This window comes from Schistocerca cancellata, chromosome 4 (genome assembly GCF_023864275.1).
Source record: "Schistocerca cancellata isolate TAMUIC-IGC-003103 chromosome 4, iqSchCanc2.1, whole genome shotgun sequence".
Taxonomy (NCBI): Eukaryota; Metazoa; Arthropoda; class Insecta; order Orthoptera; family Acrididae; genus Schistocerca; species Schistocerca cancellata.
The window spans coordinates 156,454,935-156,478,337 of record NC_064629.1 but is presented as its reverse complement, the minus strand read 5'-3'; the positions used below and the strand labels follow the sequence as shown (position 1 = coordinate 156,478,337).

At 37.7% G+C, this 23,403-nt stretch overlaps 5 protein-coding genes across 5 annotated transcripts; all 5 read left to right on the top strand.

Annotated features, from left to right (window-relative positions):
* Nucleotides 1-431: 431 nt before the first annotated feature.
* Nucleotides 432-1,370, top strand: LOC126183960 (LWamide neuropeptides-like). Its single transcript, XM_049926310.1, has 2 exons — nucleotides 432-1,046; nucleotides 1,104-1,370. Exons 1-2 carry the CDS (start codon nucleotides 432-434, stop codon nucleotides 1,368-1,370), a joined length of 882 nt encoding a protein of 293 aa, XP_049782267.1.
* Nucleotides 1,371-1,937: 567 nt separating this feature from the next.
* Nucleotides 1,938-3,113, top strand: LOC126183959 (LWamide neuropeptides-like). Its single transcript, XM_049926309.1, has one exon. The coding sequence runs from the start codon at nucleotides 1,938-1,940 to the stop codon at nucleotides 3,111-3,113; it is 1,176 nt and encodes a 391-aa protein (XP_049782266.1).
* Nucleotides 3,114-3,160: 47 nt separating this feature from the next.
* Nucleotides 3,161-3,937, top strand: LOC126183958 (uncharacterized). Its single transcript, XM_049926307.1, has one exon. The coding sequence runs from the start codon at nucleotides 3,161-3,163 to the stop codon at nucleotides 3,935-3,937; it is 777 nt and encodes a 258-aa protein (XP_049782264.1).
* Nucleotides 3,938-4,779: 842 nt separating this feature from the next.
* Nucleotides 4,780-5,424, top strand: LOC126183957 (uncharacterized). Its single transcript, XM_049926306.1, has one exon. It carries the CDS (start codon nucleotides 4,780-4,782, stop codon nucleotides 5,422-5,424), a length of 645 nt encoding a protein of 214 aa, XP_049782263.1.
* A 15,460-nt stretch (nucleotides 5,425-20,884) lies between these two features.
* Nucleotides 20,885-21,616, top strand: LOC126183956 (LWamide neuropeptides-like). Its single transcript, XM_049926305.1, has one exon. It carries the CDS (start codon nucleotides 20,885-20,887, stop codon nucleotides 21,614-21,616), a length of 732 nt encoding a protein of 243 aa, XP_049782262.1.
* Nucleotides 21,617-23,403: the final 1,787 nt, after the last annotated feature.

The window sequence follows — 23,403 nt, the reverse complement described above, 5'->3', positions numbered from 1 at the left end:
GCAAATATGGGGAAAACGCAAATATGGGGAAAACGCAAATATGGGGAAAACGCAAATATGGGGAAAACGCAATTATGGGGAAAACGCAATTATGGGGAAAACGCAATTATGGGGAAAACGCAATTATGGGGAAAACGCAAATATGGGGAAAACGCAAATATGGGGAAAACGCAAATATGGGGAAAACGCAAATATGGGGAAAACGCAAATATGGGGAAAACGCAAATATGGGGAAAACGCAAATATGGGGAAAACGCAAAAATGGGGAAAACGCAAAAATGGGGAAAACGCAAATATGGGGAAAACGCAAATATGGGGAAAACGCAAATATGGGGAAAACGCAAATATGGGGAAAACGCAAATATGGGGAAAACGCAAATATAGGGAAAACGCAAATATAGGGAAAACGCAAATATAGGGAAAACGCAAATATGGGGAAAACGCAAATATGGGGAAAACGCAAATATGGGGAAAACGCAAATATGGGGAAAACGCAAATATGGGGAAAACGCAAATATGGGGAAAACGCAAATATGGGGAAAACGCAAATATGGGGTAAACGCAAATATGGGGAAAACGCAAATATGGGGAAAACGCTAATATGGGGAAAACGCAAATATGGGGAAAACGCAAATATGGGGAAAACGCAAATATGGGAAAAACGCAAATATGGGGAAAACGCAAATATGGGGATAACGCAAATATGGGGAAAACGAAAATATGGGGAAAACGAAAATATGGGGAAAACGCAAAGATGGGGAAAACGCAAAGATGGGGAAAACGCAAAGATGGGGAAAACGCAAAGATGGGGAAAACGCAAAGATGGGGAAAACGCAAATATGGGGAAAACGCAAATATGGGGAAAACGCAAATATGGGGAAAACGCAAATATGGGGAAAGCGCAAATATGGGAAAAACGCAAATATGGGAGGAACGCAAATATGGGAAAAAAGCAAATATGGGAAAAACGCAAATATGGGAATAACGCAAATACGGGAAAAACGCAAATATGTGAAAATGCAAAAATGGGAGAAGATAAAATTGTGGTACAACTTGACAAGAGGAAAGAATCGGTTGGTAGGACATAGTCTGAATAGTCAAAGGTTCACGAGATATATGGGAAAACCGCAAATATGGGAAAACCGCAAATATGGGAAAACCGCAAATATGGGAAAAACGCAAATATGGGAAAAACGCAAATATGGGAAAAACGCAAATATGGGAAAAACGCAAATATGGGAAAAACGCAAATATGGGAAAAACGCAAATATGGGAAAAACGCAAATATGGGAAAATCGCAAATATGGGGAAAACGCAAATATGGGGAAAACGCAAATATGGGGAAAACGCAAATATGGGATAAACGCTAACATGGGGAAAACGCAAATATGGGGAAAACGCAAATATGGGGAAAACGCAAATATGGGGAAAACGCAAATATGGGGAAAACGCAAATATGGGGAAAACGCAAATATGGGGAAAACGCAAATATGGGGAAAACGCAAATATGGGGAAAACGCAAATATGGGTAAAACGCAAATATGGGGAAAACGCAAATATGGGGAAAACGGAAATACTGGAAATACGCAAATATGGGACAAACGCAAATACGGGAAAAACGCAAATATGGGAAAAACGCAAATATGGGAAAAACGCAAATATGGGAAAAACGCAAATATGGGAAAAACGCAAATATGGCAAAGACGCAAATATGGCAAAGACGCAAATACGGGAAAAACGCAAATATATGGAAAACGCTAATATGGGGAAAACGCAAATATGGGAATAACGCAAATATGGGAAAAACGCAAATATGTGAAAATGCAAAAATGGGAGAAGATAAAATTGTGGTACAACTTGACAAGAGGAAAGAATCGGTTGGTAGGACATAGTCTGAATAGTCAAAGGTTCACGAAATATATGGGAAAACCACAAATATGGGAAAACCGCAAATATGGGAAAACCGCAAATATGGGAAAACCGCAAATATGGGAAAACCGCAAATATGGGAAAAACGCAAATATGGGAAAAACGCAAATATGGGAAAAACGCAAATATGGGAAAAACGCAAATATGGGAAAAACGCAAATATGGGAAAAACGCAAATATGGGAAAAACGCAAATATGGGAAAAACGCAAATATGGGAAAAACGCAAATATGGGAAAATCGCAAATATGGGAAAATCGCAAACATGGGGAAAACGCTAACATGGGGAAAACGCAAATATGGGGAAAACGCAAATATGGGGAAAACGCAAATATGGGGAAAACGCAAATATGGGGAAAACGCAAATATGGGGAAAACGCAAATATGGGGAAAACGCAAATATGGGGAAAACGCAAATATGGGGAAAACGCAAATATGGGGAAAACGCAAATATGGGGAAAACGCAAATATGGGGAAAACGCAAATATGGGGAAAACGCAAATATGGGGAAAACGCAAATATGCGGAAAACGCAAATATTGAGAAAACGCAATTATGGGGAAAACGCAATTATGGGGAAAACGCAATTATGGGGAAAACGCAATTATGGAGAAAACGCAATTATGGGGAAAACGCAATTATGGGGAAAACGCAATTATGGGGAAAACGCAATTATGGGGAAAACGCAATTAAGGGGAAAACGCAATTATGGGGAAAACGCAATTATGGGGAAAACGCAAATATGGGGAAAACGCAATTATGGGGAAAACGCAAATATGGGGAAAACGCAAATATGGGGAAAACGCAAATATGGGGAAAATGCAAATATGGGGAAAACGCAATTATGGGCAAACACAAATATGGGGAAAACGCAAATATTTGGAAAACGCAAATATGGGGAAAACGCAAATATGGGGAAAACGCAAATATGGGGAAAACGCAAATATGGGGAAAACGCAAAAATGGGGAAAACGCAAATATGGGGAAAACGCAAATATGGGGAAAACGCAAATATGGGGAAAACGCAAATATGGGGAAAACGCAAATATGGGGAAAACGCAAATATGGGGGAAACGCAAATATGGGGGAAACGCAAATATGGGGAAAACGCAAATATGGGGAAAACGCAAATACGGGGAAAATGCAAATATGGGGAAAACGCAAATATAGGGAAAACGCAAATATAGGGAAAACGCAAATATAGGGAAAACGCAAATATAGGGAAAACGCAAATATGGGGAAAACGAAAATATGGGGAAAACGCAAATATGGGGAAAACGCAAATATGGGGAAAACGCAAATATGGGGAAAACGCAAATATGGGGAAAACGCAAATATGGGGAAAACGCAAATATGGGGAAAACGCAAATATGGGGAAAATGCAAATATGGGGAAAACGCAAATATGGGAAAAACGCAAATATGGGAAAAACGCAAATATGGGGAAAACGCAAATATGGGGAAAACGCAAATATGGGGAAAATGCAAATATGGGAAAAACGCAAATATGGGGAAAACGCAAATATGGGGAAAACGCAAATATGGGGAAAACGCAAATATGGGGAAAACGCAAAGATGGGGAAAACGCAAAGATGGGGAAAACGCAAAGATGGGGAAAACGCAAATATGGGGAAAGCGCAAATATGGGGAAAGCGCAAATATGGTTAAAACGCAAATATGGGGAAAACGCAAATATGGGGAAAACGCAAATATGGGGAAACGGAAATACTGGAAATACGCAAATATGGGACAAACGCAAATACGGGAAAAACGCAAATATGGGAAAAACGCAAATATGGGAAAAACGCAAATATGGGAAAAACGCAAATATGGGAAAAACGCAAATATGGGAAAAACGCAAATATGGGAAAAACGCAAATATGGGAAAGGCGCAAATATGGCAAAGACGCAAATATTTGAAAGACGCAAATATGGGAAAGATGCAAACACGGGAAAAACGCAAATATATGGAAAACGCTAATATGGGGAAAACGCAAATATGGGGAAAATGAAAATATGGGAAAAACGCAAATATCGGTAAAACGCAAATATCGGAAAAACGCAAATATCGGAAAAACGCAAATATTGGAATAACGCAAACATGGGAATAACGCAAACATGGGAAAAACGCAAATATGGGAAACACGCAAGTATTGCAAAAACGTAAATATAGGAAAAACGCAAATATGGGATAAACGCAAATAAGGCAAAAACGAAAATATGGGAAAAACGCAAATATGGGATAAACACAAATATGGGAAAAATGCAAATTTGGGAAAAATTAAAAAAGTGGGAGAAGATAAACTTGTGGTACAACTTGACAAGAGGAAAGAATCGGTTGGTAGGACATGGTCTGAATAGTCAAAGGTTCACGAAATATATGAGAAACGCAAATATGGGAAAAAAGCAAATATGGGAAAAACGCAAATATGGGAAAAACGCAAATATGGGAAAAACGCAAATATGGGAAAAACGCAAATATGGGAAAAACGCAAATATGGGAGGAACGCAAATATGGGAAAAACGCAAATATGGGAAAAACGCAAATATGGGAAAAACGCAAATATGGGAAAAACGCAAATATGGGAAAAACGCAAATATGGGAAAAACGCAAATATGGGAAAAACGCAAATATGGGAAAAACGCAAATATGGGGAAAACGCAAATATGGGGAAAACGCAAATATGGGGAAAACGCAAATATGGGGAAAACGCAAATATGGGGAAAACGCAAATATGGGGAAAACGCAAATATGGGGAAAACGCAAATATAGGGAAAACGCAAATATAGGGAAAACGCAAATATAGGGAAAACGCAAATATGGGGAAAACGCAAATATGGGGAAAACGCAAATATGGGGAAAACACAAATATGGGGAAAACGCAAATATGGGGAAAACGCAAATATGGGGAAAACGCAAATATGGGGAAAACGCAAATATGGGGAAAACGCAAATATGGGGAAAATGCAAATATGGGGAAAACGCAAATATGGGAAAAACGCAAATATGGGGAAAACGCAAATATGGGGAAAACGCAAATATGGGGAAAACGCAAAGATGGGGAAAACGCAAAGATGGGGAAAACGCAAAGATGGGGAAAACGCAAATATGGGGAAAACGCAAATATGGGGAAAACGCAAATATGGGGAAAACGTAAATATGGGGAAAGCGCAAATATGGGGAAAGCGCAAATATGGGGAAAGCGCAAATATGGTTAAAACGCAAATATGGGGAAAACGCAAATATGGGGAAAATGCAAATATGGGGAAAACGGAAATACTGGAAATACGCAAATATGGGACAAACGCAAATACGGGAAAAACGCAAATATGGGAAAAACGCAAATATGGGAAAAACGCAAATATGGGAAAGACGCAAATATGGGAAAGACGCAAATATGGGAAAGACGCAAATATGGGAAAGACGCAAATATGGCAAAGACGCAAATACGGGAAAGACGCAAATACGGGAAAAACGCAAATATATGGAAAACGCTAATATGGGGAAAACGCAAATATGGGGAAAATGAAAATATGGGAAAAACGCAAATATCGGTAAAACGCATATATCGGAAAAACGCAAATATCGGAAAAACGCAAATATCGGAATAACGCAAATATTGGAATAACGCAAACATGGGATAAACGCAAATATGGGAAACACGCAAGTATTGCAAAAACGTAAATATAGGAAAAACGCAAATATGTAATAAACGCAAATAAGGCAAAAACGAAAATATGGGAAAAACGCAAATATGGGATAAACACAAATATGGGAAAAATGCAAATTTGGGAAAAATTAAAAAAGTGGGAGAAGATAAACTTGTGGTACAACTTGACAAGAGGAAAGAATCGGTTGGTAGGACATGGTCTGAATAGTCAAAGGTTCACGAAATATATGAGAAACGCAAATATGGGAAAAAAGCAAATATGGGAAAAACGCAAATATGGGAAAAACGCAAATATGGGAAAAACGCAAATATGGGAAAAACGCAAATATGGGAGGAACGCAAATATGGGAAAAAAGCAAATATGGGAAAAACGCAAATATGGGAATAACGCAAATATGTGAAAATGCAAATATGGGAGAAGATAAACTTGTGGTACAACTTGACAAGAGGAAAGAATCGGTTGGTAGGACATAGTCTGAATAGTCAAAGGTTCACGATATATATGAGAAACGCAAATATGGGAAAAACGCAAATGTGGGAAAAACGCAAATGTGGGGAAAACGCAAATGTGGGGAAAACGCAAATGTGGGGAGAACGCAAATATTGGAATAACGCAAACATTGGAAAATCGCAAAAATGGGAAAAACGCAAAAATGGAAAAAACGCAAATATGGGAAAAATGCAAATATGGGAGAAGATAAACTTGTGATACATAGCAAATATAGCAAAGACGCAAATAAGTCAAAGACGCAAACATGGGAAAAACGCAAATATGGGAAAAACGCAGATATGGGAAAAACGCTGATATGGGAAAAACGCTGATATGGGAAAAACGCAAAAATGGGAAAAACGCTGATATGGGAAAAACGCTGATATGGGAAAAACGCAAATATGGGAAAAACTCAAATATGGTTAAAACGCAAATTTGGGAAAAACGCAAATTTGGGAAAAACGCAAATTAGGGAAAAACGCAAATTAGGGAAAAACGCAAATTAGGGAAAAACGCAAATTTGGGAAAAACGCAAATATGGCAAAAACGCAAATATGGCAAATCGCAAATATGACAAATCGCAAATATGGAAAAACGCAAATATGGGAAAAACGCAAATATGGGAAAAATGCAAAAATGGGAGAAGATAAACTTGTGGTACAACTTGACAAGAGGAAAGAATCGGTTGGTAGGACATAGTCAGAATAGTCAAAGGATAACAAAAAATATGGGAAAAACGCAAATATGGGAAAAACGCAAATATGGGAAAAACGCAAATATGGGAAAAACGCAAATATGGGAAAAACGCAAATATGGGAAAAACGCAAATTTGGGAAAAACGCAAATTTGGGAAAAACGCAAATATGGGAAAAACGCAAATATGGGAAAAACGCAAATATGGGAAAAACGCAAATATGGGAAAAACGCAAATATGGGAAAAACGCAAATAAGGGAAAAACGCAAATATGGGAAAAACGCAAATATGGGAAAAACGCAAATATGGGAAAAACGCAAATATGGGAAAAATGCAAATATGGGAAAAACGCAAATATGGGAAAAACGCAAATATGGGAAAAACGCAAATATGGGAAAAACGCAAATATGGGAAAAACGCAAATATGGGGAAATCGCAAATACGGGGAAAACGCAAATACGGGGAAAACGCAAATACGGGGAAAACGCAAATACGGGGAAAACGCAAATACGGGGAAAACGCAAATACGGGGAAACGCAAATACGGGGAAACGCAAATACGGGGAAAACACAAATACGGGGAAAACGCAAATATGGGGAAAACGCAAATATGGGAAAATCGCAAATATGGGAAAAACGAAAATATGAGAAAAACGCAAATATGGTAAAATCGCAAATATGAGGAGATTGCAAATATGGGAAAAACGCAAATATGGGAAAAACGCAAATATGGGAAAAACGCAAATATGGGAAAAACGCAAAAATGGGAAAAACGCAAATATGGGATAAACACAAATATGGGAAAAATACAAATTTGGGAAAAATTAAAAAAATGGTAGAAGATAAACTTGTGGTACAACTTGACAAGAGGAAAGAATCGGTTGGTAGGACATGGTCTGAATAGTCAAAGGTTCACGAAATATATGAGAAACGCAAAAATGGGCAAAACGCAAATATGGGAAAAACGCAAATGTGGGAAAAACGCAAATGTGGGGAAAACGCAAATGTGGGGAAAACGCAAATGTGGGGAAAACGCAAATGTGGGGAAAACGCAAATGTGGGGAAAACGCAAATGTGGGGAAAACGCAAATGGTGGGAAAACGCAAATGTGGGGAAAACGCAAATGTGGGGAAAACGCAAATGTGGGGAAAACGCAAATGTGGGGAAAACGCAAATGTGGGGAAAACGCAAATGTGGGGAAAACGCAAATGTGGGGAAAACGCAAATATGGGGAAAACGCAAATATGGGGAAAACGCAAATATGGGGAAAACGCAAATATGGGGAAAATGCAAATATAGGGAAAACGCAAATATGGGGAAAACGCAAATATGGCAAAAACGCAAATATGGCAAAAACGCAAATATGGCAAAAACGCAAATATGACAAGTCGCAAAAATGGGAAAAACGCAAATATGGGAAAAACGCAAATATGGGAAAAACGCAAATATGGGAAAAACGCAAATATGGGAAAAACGCAAATATGGGAAAAACGCAAATATGGGAAAAACGCAAATATGGGAAAAACTCAAATATGGGAAAAACACAAAAATGGGAGAAGATAAACTTGTGGTACAAATTGACAAAAGGAAAGAATCGGTTAGTAGGACATAGTCAGAATAGTCAAAGGTTCACGAAATATATGAGAAACGCAAATATGGGGAAAACGCAAATATGGGGAAAACGCAAATATGGGGAAAACGCAAATATGGGGAAAACGCAAATATGGGGAAAACGCAAATATGGGGAAAACGCAACTATGGGGAAAACGCAAATATGGGGAAAACGCAAATATGGGGAAAACGCAAATATGGGGAAAACGCAAATATGGGGAAAACGCAAATATGGGGAAAACGCAAATATGGGGAAAACGCAAATATGGGGAAAACGCAAATATGGGGAAAACGCAAATATGGGGAAAACGCAAATATGGGGAAAACGCAAATATGGGGAAAACGCAAATATGGGGAAAACGCAAATATGGGGAAAACGCAAATATGGGGAAAACGCAAATATGGGGAAAACGCAAATATGGGGAAAACGCAAACATGGGAAAAACGCAAACATGGGAAAAACGCAAACATGGGAAAAACGCAAACATGGGAAAAACGCAAACATGGGAAAAACGCAAACATGGGAAAAACGCAAACATGGGAAAAACGCAAACATAGGTAAAACGCAAATATGGGATAAACACAAATATGGGAAAAATGCAAATTTGGGAAAAATGCAAATTTGGGAAAAACGCCAATATGGGAAAAACGCAAATATGGGAAAAACGCAAATATGGGAAAAACGCAAATATGGGAAAAACGCAAATATGGGAAAAACGCAAATATGGGAAAAACGCAAATATGGGAAAAACGCAAATATGGGAAAAACGCAAATATGGGAAAAACGCAAATATGGAAAAAACTCAAATATGCGGAAAACGCAAATATGCTGAAAACGCAAATATGGGGAAAACGCAAATATGGGGAAAACGCAAATATGGGGAAAACGCAAATACAGGGAAAACGCAAATACGGGGAAAACGCAAATACGGGGAAAACGCAAATATGGGGAAAACGCAAATATGGGGAAAACGCAAATATGGGGAAAACGCAAATATGGGGAAAACGCAAATATGGGGAAAACGCAAATATGGGGAAAACGCAAATATGGGGAAAACGCAAATATGGGGAAAACGCAAATATGGGAAAAACGGAAATATGGGAAAAATGGAAATATGGGAAAAACGGAAATATGGGAAAAACGCAAATATGGGAAAAACGTAAACATGGGAAAAACGCAAACATGGGAAAAACGCAAACATGGGAAAAACGCAAATATGGGATAAACACAAATATGGGAAAAATGCAAATTTGGGAAAAATTAAAAAAATGGGAGAAGATAAACTTGTGGTACAACTTGACAAGAGGAAAGAATCGGTTGGTAGGACATAGTCTGAATAGTCAAAGGTTCACGAAATATATGAGAAACGCAAATATGGGAAAAAAGCAAATATGGGAAAAACGCAAATATGGGAAAAACGCAAATATGGGAAAAACGCAAATATGGGAGGAACGCAAATATGGGAAAAAAGCAAATATGGGAAAAACGCAAATATGGGAATAACGCAAATATGTGAAAATGCAAATATGGGAGAAGATAAACTTGTGGTACAACTTGACAAGAGGAAAGAATCGGTTGGTAGGACATAGTCTGAATATTCAAAGGTTCACGATATATATGAGAAACGCAAATATGGGAAAAACGCAAATGTGGGAAAAACGCAAATGTGGGGAAAACGCAAATGTGGGGAAAACGCAAATGTGGGGAGAACGCAAATATTGGAATAACGCAAACATTGGAAAATCGCAAAAATGGGATAAACACAAATATGGGAAAAATACAAATTTGGGAAAAATTAAAAAAATGGTAGAAGATAAACTTGTGGTACAACTTGACAAGAGGAAAGAATCGGTTGGTAGGACATGGTCTGAATAGTCAAAGGTTCACGAAATATATAAGAAACGCAAATATGAGAAACGCAAATATGGGAAAAACGCAAATGTGGGAAAAACGCAAATGTGGGAAAAACGCAAATGTGGGAAAAACGCAAATATGGGAAAAACGCAAATATGGGGAAATCGCAAATACGGGGAAAACGCAAATACGGGGAAAACGCAAATACGGGGAAAACGCAAATACAGGGAAAACGCAAATACGGGGAAACGCAAATACGGGGAAAACGCAAATACGGGGAAAACGCAAATACGGGGAAAACGCAAATATGGGGAAAACGCAAATATGGGAAAATCGCAAATATGGGAAAAACGAAAATATGAGAAAAACGCAAATATGGTAAAATCGCAAATATGAGGAGATCGCAAATATGGGAAAAACGCAAATATGGGAAAAACGCAAATATGGGAAAAACGCAAATATGGGAAAAACGCAAAAATGGGAAAAACGCAAATATGGGATAAACACAAATATGGGAAAAATACAAATTTGGGAAAAATTAAAAAAATGGTAGAAGATAAACTTGTGGTACAACTTGACAAGAGGAAAGAATCGGTTGGTAGGACATGGTCTGAATAGTGAAAGGTTCACGAAATATATAAGAAACGCAAATATGGGAAAAAAGCAAATATGGGAAAAACGCAAATATGGGAAAAACGCAAAAATGGGAAAAACGCAAATATGGGAGGAACGCAATTATGGGAAAAAAGCAAATATGGGAAAAACGCAAATATGGGAATAACGCAAATATGGGAAAAACGCAAATATGTGAGAATGCAAATATGGGAGAAGATAAACTTGTTGTACAACTTGACAAGAGGAAAGAATCGGTTGGTAGGACATAGTCTGAATAGTCAAAGGTTCACGAAATATATGAGAAACGCAAAAATGGGCAAAACGCAAATATGGGAAAAACGCAAATATGGGAAAAACGCAAATGTGGGAAAAACGCAAATGTGGGGAAAACGCAAATGTGGGGAAAACGCAAATGTGGGGAAAACGCAAATGTGGGGAAAACGCAAATGTGGGGAAAACGCAAATGGTGGGAAAACGCAAATGTGGGGAAAACGCAAATGTGGGGAAAACGCAAATGTGGGGAAAACGCAAATGTGGGGAAAACGCAAATGTGGGGAAAACACAAATGTGGGGAAAACGCAAATGTGGGGAAAACGCAAATATGGGGAAAACGCAAATATGGGGAAAACGCAAATATGGGGAAAACGCAAATATGGGGAAAACGCAAATATGGGGAAAATGCAAATATAGGGAACACGCAAATATGGGGAAAACGCAAATATGGCAAAAACGCAAATATGGCAAAAACGCAAATATGGCAAAAACGCAAATATGACAAGTCGCAAATATGGGAAAAACGCAAATATGGGAAAAACGCAAATATGGGAAAAACGCAAATATGGGAAAAACGCAAATATGGGAAAAACGCAAATATGGGAAAAACGCAAATATGGGAAAAACTCAAATATGGGAAAAACACAAAAATGGGAGAAGACAAACTTGTGGTACAAATTGACAAAAGGAAAGAATCGGTTAGTAGGACATAGTCAGAATAGTCAAAGGTTCACGAAATATATGAGAAACGCAAATATGGGGAAAACGCAAATATGGGGAAAACGCAAATATGGGGAAAACGCAAATATGGGGAAAACGCAAATATGGGGAAAACGCAAATATGGGGAAAACGCAAATATGGGGAAAACGCAAATATGGGGAAAACGCAAATATGGGGAAAACGCAAATATGGGGAAAACGCAAATATGGGGAAAACGCAAATATGGGGAAAACGCAAATATGGGGAAAACGCAAATATGGGGAAAACGCAAATATGGGGAAAACGCAAATATGGGGAAAACGCAAATATGGGGAAAACGCAAATATGGGGAAAACGCAAATATGGGGAAAACGCAAATATGGGGAAAACGCAAATATGGGGAAAACGCAAATATGGGGAAAACGCAAATATGGGGAAAACGCAAATATGGGGAAAACGCAAATATGGGGAAAACGCAAATATGGGGAAAACGCAAATATGGGGAAAACGCAAATATGGGGAAAACGCAAATATGGGAAAAACGCAAACATGGGAAAAACGCAAACATGGGAAAAACGCAAACATGGGAAAAACGCAAACATGGGAAAAACGCAAACATGGGAAAAACGCAAACATGGGAAAAACGCAAACATGGGAAAAACGCAAACATGGGAAAAACGCAAACATAGGAAAAACGCAAATATGGGATAAACACAAATATGGGAAAAATGCAAATTTGGGAAAAATGCAAATTTGGGAAAAACGCCAATATGGGAAAAACGCAAATATGGGAAAAACGCAAATATGGGAAAAACGCAAATATGGGAAAAACGCAAATATGGGAAAAACGCAAATATGGGAAAAACGCAAATATGGGAAAAACGCAAATATGGGAAAAACGCAAATATGGGAAAAACGCAAATATGGGAAAAACGCAAATATGGGAAAAACGCAAATATGGGAAAAACGCAAATATGGAAAAAACTCAAATATGCAGAAAACGCAAATATGCGGAAAACGCAAATATGGGGAAAACGCAAATATGGGGAAAACGCAAATATGGGGAAAACGCAAATACGGGGAAAACGCAAATACGGGGAAAACGCAAATACGGGGAAAACGCAAATACGGGGAAAACGCAAATATGGGGAAAACGCAAATATGGGGAAAACGCAAATATGGGGAAAACGCAAATATGGGGAAAACGCAAATATGGGGAAAACGCAAATATGGGGAAAACGCAAATATGGGAAAAACGGAAATATGGGAAAAATGGAAATATGGGAAAAACGGAAATATGGGAAAAACGCAAATATGGGAAAAACGTAAACATGGGAAAAACGCAAACATGGGAAAAACGCAAACATGGGAAAAACGCAAATATGGGATAAACACAAATATGGGAAAAATGCAAATTTGGGAAAAATTAAAAAAATGGGAGAAGATAAACTTGTGGTACAACTTGACAAGAGGAAAGAATCGGTTGGTAGGACATAGTCTGAATAGTCAAAGGTTCACGAAATATATGAGAAACGCAAATATGGGAAAAACGCAAATATGGGAAAAACGCAAATGTGGGGAAAACGCAAATGTGGGGAAAACGCAAATGTGGGGAAAACGCAAATGTGGGGAAAACGCAAATGTGGGGAAAACGCAAATGTGGGGAAAACGCAAATGTGGGGAAAACGCAAATATGGGGAAAACGCAAATATGGGGAAAACGCAAATATGGGGAAAACGCAAATATGCGGAAAACGCAAATATGCGGAAAACGCAAATATGGCAAAAACGCAAATATGGCAAAAACGCAAATATGGCAAAAACGCAAATATGACAAATCGCAAATATGGGAAAAACGCAAATATCGGAAAAACGCAAATATGGGAAAAACGCAAATATGGGAAAAACGCAAATATGGGAAAAACGCAAATATGGGAAAAACGCAAATATGGGAAAAACGCAAATATGGGAAAAACGCAAATATGGGAAAAACGCAAATATGGGAAAACCGCAAATATGGGAAAAACGCAAATATGGGAAAAACGCAAATATGGGAAAAACGCAAATATGGGAAAAACGCAAATATGGGAAAAACGCAAATATGGGAAAAACGCAAATATGGGAAAAACGCAAATATGGGAAAAACGCAAATATGGGAAAAACGCAAATATGCGAAAAACGCAAATATGGGAAAAACGCAAATATGGGAAAAACGCAAATATGGGAAAAACGCAAATATGGGAAAAACGCAAATATGGGAAAAACGCAAATATGGGAAAAACGCAAATATGGGAAAAACGCAAATATGGGAAAGACGCAAATATGGCAAAGACGCAAATATGGCAAAGACGCAAATATGGCAAAGACGCAAATATGGCAAAGACGCAAATATGGGAAAAACGCAAATATGGGAAAAACGCAAGTATTGCAAAAACGTAAATATAGGAAAAACGCAAATATGGGATAAACGCAAATAAGGCAAACACGCAAATATGGGAAAAACGCAGATATGGGATAAACACAAATATGGGAAAAATGCAAATTTGGGAAAAATTAAAAAAATGGGAGAAGATAAACTTGTGGTACAACTTGACAAGAGCAAAGAATCGGTTGGTAGGACATAGTCTGAATAGTCAAAGGTTCACGAAATATATGAGAAACGCAAATATGGGAAAAACGCAAATATGGGAAAAACGCAAATATGGGAAAACCGCAAATATGGGAAAACCGCAAATATGGGAAAACCGCAAATATGGGAAAACCGCAAATATGGGAAAACCGCAAATATGGGAAAACCGCAAATATGGGAAAAACGCAAACATGGGAAAAACGCAAACATGGGAAAAACGCAAACATGGGAAAAACGCAAACATGGGAAAAACGCAAACATGGGAAAAACGCAAATATGGGAAAATCGCAAATATGGGAAAAACACAAATGTGAGAAAAACGCAAATATGGGAAAAACGCAAATATGAGAAAAACGCAAATATGGGAATAACGCAAGTATTGCAAAAACGTAAATATAGGAAAGACGCAAATATGGGAAAAACGCAAATATGGGAAAAACGCAAATAGGGCAAAAACGCAAATATGGGAAAAACGCAAATATGGGTAAAACGCAAATATGTGAAAAACGCGAATATGGCAAAAATGCGAATATGTCAAAAACGCGAATATGTCAAAAACGCGAATATGTCAAAAACGCGAATATGTCAAAAACGCGAATATGTCAAAAACGCGAATATGGCAAATATGCGAATATGGCAAAAACGCAAATATGGCAAAAACGCAAATATGGCAAAAACGCAAATATGGCAGAGACGCGAATATGGCAAAAACGTGAATATGGCAAAAACGAGAGTATGGAAAAAAGCAAATATGCAAAAAATGCAAATATGGCAAAAAAGGAAATATATCAAAAAAGCAAATATGGCAAAAAAGCAAATATGGCAAAAAAGAAAATATGGCAAAAACGCAAATATGTGAAAAACGCGAATATGCGAAAAACGCGAATATGCGAAAAACGCGAATATGCGAAAAACCCGAATATGGCAAAAACGCGAATATGGCAAAATCGCGAATATGTCAAAAACGCGAATATGTCAAAAACGCGAATGTGGCAAACATGTGAATATGGCAAAAATGCGGATATGGCAAAAACGAGAATATGGAAAAAACGCAAATATGGGAGTAACGCAAATAAGGGAAAAACGCAAATAAGGGAAAAACGCAAATAAGGGAAAAACGCAAATAAGGGAAAAACGCAAATAAGGGAAAAACGCAAATAAGGGAAAAACGCAAATATTGGAGTAACGCAAATATGGGAGTAATGCAAATATGGGAATAACGCAAATATGGGAAAAACGCAAATATGGGAAAAACGCAAATATGGTAAAAACGCAAATATGGGAAAAACGCAAATATGGGAAAAACGCAAATATGGGAAAAACGCAAATATGGGAAAAAAGCAAATATGGGAAAAACGCAAATATGGGAATAACGCAAATATGGGAATAACGCAAATATGTGAAAATGCAAATATGGGAGAAAATAAACTTGTGGAACAACTTGACAAGAGGAAAGAATCGGTTGGAAGGACATAGTCTGAATAGTCACAGGTTCACTAAATATATGAGAAACGCAAATATGGGAAAAACGAAAATATGGGAAAAACGCAAATATGGGAAAAACGCAAATGTGGGGAAAACGCAAATGTGGGGAAAACGCAAATGTGGGGAAAACGCAAATGTGGGGAAAACGCAAATATGGCAAAAATGCAAATGTGGCAAAAATGCAAATGTGGCAAAAATGCAAATGTGGCAAAAATGCAAATGTGGCAAAAACGCAAATATGGGAAAAACGCAAATATGGGAAAAACGCAAATATGGGAAAAACGCAAATATGGGAAAAACGCAAATATGGGAAAAACGCAAATATGGGAAAAACGCAAATATGGGAAAAACGCAAATATGGGAAAAACGCAAATATGGGAAAAACGCAAATATGGGAAAAACGCAAATATGGGAAAAACGCAAATATGGGAAAAACGCAAATATGGGAAAAACGCAAATATGGGAAAAACGCAAATATGGGAAAAACGCAAATATGGGAAAAACGCAAATATGGGAAAAACGCAAATATGGGAAAAACGCAAATATGGGAAAAACGCAAATATGGGAAAAACGCAAATATGGGAAAAACGCAAATATGGGAAAAACACAAATATGGGAAAAACACAAATATGGGAAAAATGCAAAAATGGAAGAAGATAAACTTGTGTTACAAATTGACAAGAGGAAAGAATCGGTTAGTAGGACAGTCAGAATAGTCAAAGGTTCACGAAATATATGAGAAACGCAAATATGGGAAAAACGCAAATATGGGAAAAACGCAAATATGGGAAAAACGCAAATATGGGGAAAACGCAAATATGGGGAAAACGCAAATATGGGGAAAACGCAAATATGGGGAAAACGCAAATATGGGGAAAACGCAAATATGGGGAAAACGCAAATATATGGAAAACGCAAATATGGGGAAAACGCAAATATGGGGAAAACGCAAATATGGGGAAAACGCAAATATGGGGAAAACGCAAATATGGGGAAAACGCAAATATGGGGAAAACGCAAATATGGGGAAAACGCAAATATGGGGAAAACGCAAATATGGGGAAAACGCAAATATGGGGAAAACGCAAATATGGGGAAAACGCAAATATGGGGAAAACGCAAATATGGGGAAAACGCAAATATGGGGAAAACGCAAATATGGGGAAAACGCAAATATGGGGTAAACGCAAATATGGGGAAAACGCAAATATGGGGAAAACGCAAATATGGGGAAAACGCAAATATGGGGAAAACGCAAATATGGGGAAAACGCAAATATGGGGAAAACGCAAATATGGGGAAAACGCAAATATGGGGAAAACGCAAATATGGGGAAAACGCAAATATGGGAAAAAAAAAAATATGGGAAAAACGCAAACATGGGAAAATCGCAAATATGGGAAAAACGCCAAGATGGGAAAAACGCAAAAATGGGAAAAACGCAAATATGGGAAAAACGCAAATATGGGAAAAACGCAAACATGGGAAAAACGCAAATATGGGAAAAACGCAAATATGGGAAAAACGCAAATATGGGAAAAACGCAAATATGGGAAAAACGCAAATATGGGAAAAACGCAAATATGGGAAAAACGCAAATATGGGAAAAACGCAAATATGGGAAAAACGCAAATATGGGAAAAACACAAAAATGGGAGAAGATAAACTTGTGGTACAAATTGACAAAAGGAAAGAATCGGTTAGTAGGACATAGTCAGAATAGTCAAAGGTTCACGAAATATATGAGAAACGCAAATATGGGGAAAACGCAAATATGGGGAAAACGCAAATATGGGGAAAACGCAAATATGGGGAAAACGCAAATATGGGGAAAACGCAAATATGGGGAAAACGCAAATATGGGGAAAACGCAAATATGGGGAAAACGCAAATATGGGGAAAACGCAAATATGGGGAAAACGCAAATATGGGGAAAACGCAAATATGGGGAAAACGCAAATATGGGGAAAACGCAAATATGGGGAAAACGCAAATATGGGGAAAACGCAAATATGGGGAAAACGCAAATATGGGGAAAACGCAAATATGGGGAAAACGCAAATATGGGGAAAACGCAAATATGGGGAAAACGCAAATATGGGGAAAACGCAAATATGGGGAAAACGCAAATATGGGGAAAACGCAAATATGGGGAAAACGCAAATATGGGGAAAACGCAAATATGGGGAAAACGCAAATATGGGGAAAACGCAAATATGGGGAAAACGCAAATATGGGGAAAACGCAAATATGGGGAAAACGCAAATATGGGGAAAACGCAAATATGGGGAAAACGCAAATATGGGGAAAACGCAAATATGGGGAAAACGCAAATATGGGGAAAACGCAAACATGGGAAAAACGCAAACATGGGAAAAACGCAAACATGGGAAAAACGCAAACATGGGAAAAACGCAAACATGGGAAAAACGCAAACATGGGAAAAACGCAAACATGGGAAAAACGCAAACATAGGAAAAACGCAAATATGGGATAAACACAAATATGGGAAAAATGCAAATATGGGAAAAATGCAAATTTGGGAAAAACGCAAATATGGGAAAAACGCAAATATGGGAAAAACGCAAATATGGGAAAAACGCAAATATGGGAAAAACGCAAATATGGGAAAAACGCAAATATGGGAAAAACGCAAATATGGGAAAGACGCAAATATGGCAAAGACGCAAATATGGCAAAGACGCAAATATGGCAAAGACGCAAATATGGCAAAGACGCAAATATGGGAAAAACGCAAATATGGGAAAAACGCAAGTATTGCAAAAACGTAAATATAGGAAAAACGCAAATATGGGATAAACGCAAATAAGGCAAACACGCAAATATGGGAAAAACGCAGATATGGGATAAACACAAATATGGGAAAAATGCAAATTTGGGAAAAATTAAAAAAATGGGAGAAGATAAACTTGTGGTACAACTTGACAAGAGCAAAGAATCGGTTGGTAGGACATAGTCTGAATAGTCAAAGGTTCACGAAATATATGAGAAACGCAAATATGGGAAAAACGCAAATATGGGAAAAACGCAAATGTGGGGAAAACGCAAATGTGGGGGAAACGCAAATATGGGGAAAACGCAAATATGGCGAAAACGCAAATATGGGAAAAACGCAAATATGGCAAAAACGCAAATGTGGCAAAAACGCAAATATGCGAAAAACGCAAATATGGGAAAAACGCAAATATGGGAAAAACGCAAATATGGGAAAAACGCAAATATGGGAAAAACGCAAATATGGGAAAAACGCTAATATGGGAAAAACGCTAATATGGGAAAAACGCAAATACGGGGAAAACGCAAATACGGGGAAAACGCAAATACGGGGAAAACGCAAATACGGGGAAAACGCAAATACGGGGAAAACGCAAATACGGGGAAAACGCAAATACGGGGAAAACGCAAATACGGGGAAAACGCAAATACGGGGAAAACGCAAATATTGGGAAAACGCAAATATGCGGAAAACGCAAATATGCGGAAAACGCAAATATGGCAAAAACGCAAATATGGCAAAAACGCAAATATGGCAAAAACGCAAATATGGCAAAAACGCAAATATGACAAATCGCAAATATGGGAAAAACGCAAATATGGGGAAAACGCAAATATGGGGAAAACGCAAATATGTGAAAAACGCAAATATGGGAAAAACGCAAATATGGGAAAAACGCAAATATGGGAAGAACGCAAATATGGAAAAAACGCAAATATGGAAAAAAGGCAAATATGGAAAAAACTCAAATATGCGGAAAACGCAAATATGCAGAAAACGCAAATATGCAGAAAACGCAAATATGGGGAAAACGCAAATACGGGGAAAACGCAAATACGGGGAAAACGCAAATACGGGGAAAACGCAAATATGGGGAAAACGCAAATATGCGGAAAACGCAAATATGGCAAAAACGCAAATATGGCAAAAACGCAAATATGGCAAAAACGCAAATATGGCAAAAACGCAAATATGGCAAAAACGCAAATATGACAAATCGCAAATATGGGAAAAACGCAAATATCGGAAAAACGCAAATATGGGAAAAACGCAAATATGGGAAAAACGCAAATATGGGAAAAACGCAAATATGGGAAAAACGCAAATATGGGAAAAACGCAAATATGGGAAAAACGCAAACATGGGAAAAACGCAAACATGGGAAAAACGCAAACATGGGAAAAACGCAAACATGGGAAAAACGCAAATATGGGAAAATCGCAAATATGGGAAAAACGCAAATGTGAGAAAAACGCAAATATGGGAAAAACGCAAATATGAGAAAAACGCAAATATGGGAATAACGCAAGTATTGCAAAAACGTAAATATAGGAAAGACGCAAATATGGGAAAAACGCAAATATGGGAGAAACGCAAATATGGGAAAAACGCAAATATGGGAAAAACGCAAATATGGGAAAAACGCAAATATGGGAAAAACGCAAATATGGGAAAAACGCAAATATGGGAAAAACGCAAATATGGGAAAAACGCAAATATGGGAAAAACGCAAATATGGGAAAAACGCAAATATGGGAAAAACGCAAATATGGGAAAGACGCAAATAAGGCAAAAACGCAAATATGGGAAAAACGCAAATATGGGAAAAACGCAAATATGTGAAAAACGCAAATATGGGAAAAACGCAAATATGGGAAAAACGCAAATATGGGAAAAACGCAAATATGGAAAAAACGCAAATATGGAAAAAACGCAAATATGGAAAAAACGCAAATATGGAAAAAACTCAAATATGCAGAAAACGCAAATATGCAGAAAACGCAAATATGGTGAAAACGCAAATACGGGGAAAACGCAAATATGGGGAAAACGCAAATACGGGGAAAACGCAAATATGGGGAAAACGCAAATATGGGGAAAACGCAAATATGGGAAAACGTAAACATGGGAAAAACGCAAATATGGGAAAAACGGAAATATGGGAAAAACGGAAATATGGGAAAAACGCAAATATGGGAAAAACGCAAATGTGGGGAAAACGCAAATGTGGGGAAAACGCAAATGTGGGGAAAACGCAAATGTGGGGAAAACGCAAATGTGGGGAAAACGCAAATGTGGGGAAAACGCAAATATGGGGAAAACGCAAATATGGCAAAAACGCAAATATGGCAAAAACGCAAATATGGCAAAAACGCAAATATGGCAAAAACGCAAATACGACAAATCGCAAATATGGGAAAAACGCAAATATGGGAAAAACGCAAATATGGGAAAAACGCAAATATGGGAAAAACGCAAATATGGGAAAAACGCAAATATGGGAAAACCGCAAATATGGGAAAACCGCAAATATGGGAAAACCGCAAATATGGGAAAACCGCAAATATGGGAAAACCGCAAATATGGGAAAACCGCAAATATGGGAAAAACGCAAACATGGGAAAAACGCAAACATGGGAAAAACGCAAACATGGGAAAAACGCAAACATGGGAAAAACGCAAACATGGGAAAAACGCAAATATGGGAAAATCGCAAATATGGGAAAAACACAAATGTGAGAAAAACGCAAATATGGGAAAAACGCAAATATGAGAAAAACGCAAATATGGGAATAACGCAAGTATTGCAAAAACGTAAATATAGGAAAGACGCAAATATGGGAAAAACGCAAATATGGGAAAAACGCAAATAGGGCAAAAACGCAAATATGGGAAAAACGCAAATATGGGTAAAACGCAAATATGTGAAAAACGCGAATATGGCAAAAATGCGAATATGTCAAAAACGCGAATATGTCAAAAACGCGAATATGTCAAAAACGCGAATATGTCAAAAACGCGAATATGTCAAAAACGCGAATATGGCAAATATGCGAATATGGCAAAAACGCAAATATGGCAAAAACGCAAATATGGCAAAAACGCAAATATGGCAGAGACGCGAATATGGCAAAAACGTGAATATGGCAAAAACGAGAGTATGGAAAAAAGCAAATATGCAAAAAATGCAAATATGGCAAAAAAGGAAATATATCAAAAAAGCAAATATGGCAAAAAAGCAAATATGGCAAAAAAGAAAATATGGCAAAAACGCAAATATGTGAAAAACGCGAATATGCGAAAAACGCGAATATGCGAAAAACGCGAATATGCGAAAAACCCGAATATGGCAAAAACGCGAATATGGCAAAATCGCGAATATGTCAAAAACGCGAATATGTCAAAAACGCGAATGTGGCAAACATGTGAATATGGCAAAAATGCGGATATGGCAAAAACGAGAATATGGAAAAAACGCAAATATGGGAGTAACGCAAATAAGGGAAAAACGCAAATAAGGGAAAAACGCAAATAAGGGAAAAACGCAAATAAGGGAAAAACGCAAATAAGGGAAAAACGCAAATAAGGGAAAAACGCAAATATTGGAGTAACGCAAATATGGGAGTAATGCAAATATGGGAATAACGCAAATATGGGAAAAACGCAAATATGGGAAAAACGCAAATATGGTAAAAACGCAAATATGGGAAAAACGCAAATATGGGAAAAACGCAAATATGGGAAAAACGCAAATATGGGAAAAAAGCAAATATGGGAAAAACGCAAATATGGGAATAACGCAAATATGGGAATAACGCAAATATGTGAAAATGCAAATATGGGAGAAAATAAACTTGTGGAACAACTTGACAAGAGGAAAGAATCGGTTGGAAGGACATAGTCTGAATAGTCACAGGTTCACTAAATATATGAGAAACGCAAATATGGGAAAAACGAAAATATGGGAAAAACGCAAATATGGGAAAAACGCAAATGTGGGGAAAACGCAAATGTGGGGAAAACGCAAATGTGGGGAAAACGCAAATATGGCAAAAATGCAAATGTGGCAAAAATGCAAATGTGGCAAAAATGCAAATGTGGCAAAAATGCAAATGTGGCAAAAACGCAAATATGGGAAAAACGCAAATATGGGAAAAACGCAAATATGGGAAAAACGCAAATATGGGAAAAACGCAAATATGGGAAAAACGCAAATATGGGAAAAACGCAAATATGGGAAAAACGCAAATATGGGAAAAACGCAAATATGGGAAAAACGCAAATATGGGAAAAACGCAAATATGGGAAAAACGCAAATATGGGAAAAACGCAAATATGGGAAAAACGCAAATATGGGAAAAACGCAAATATGGGAAAAACGCAAATATGGGAAAAACGCAAATATGGGAAAAACGCAAATATGGGAAAAACGCAAATATGGGAAAAACGCAAATATGGGAAAAACGCAAATATGGGAAAAACGCAAATATGGGAAAAACACAAATATGGGAAAAACACAAATATGGGAAAAATGCAAAAATGGAAGAAGATAAACTTGTGTTACAAATTGACAAGAGGAAAGAATCGGTTAGTAGGACAGTCAGAATAGTCAAAGGTTCACGAAATATATGAGAAACGCAAATATGGGAAAAACGCAAAT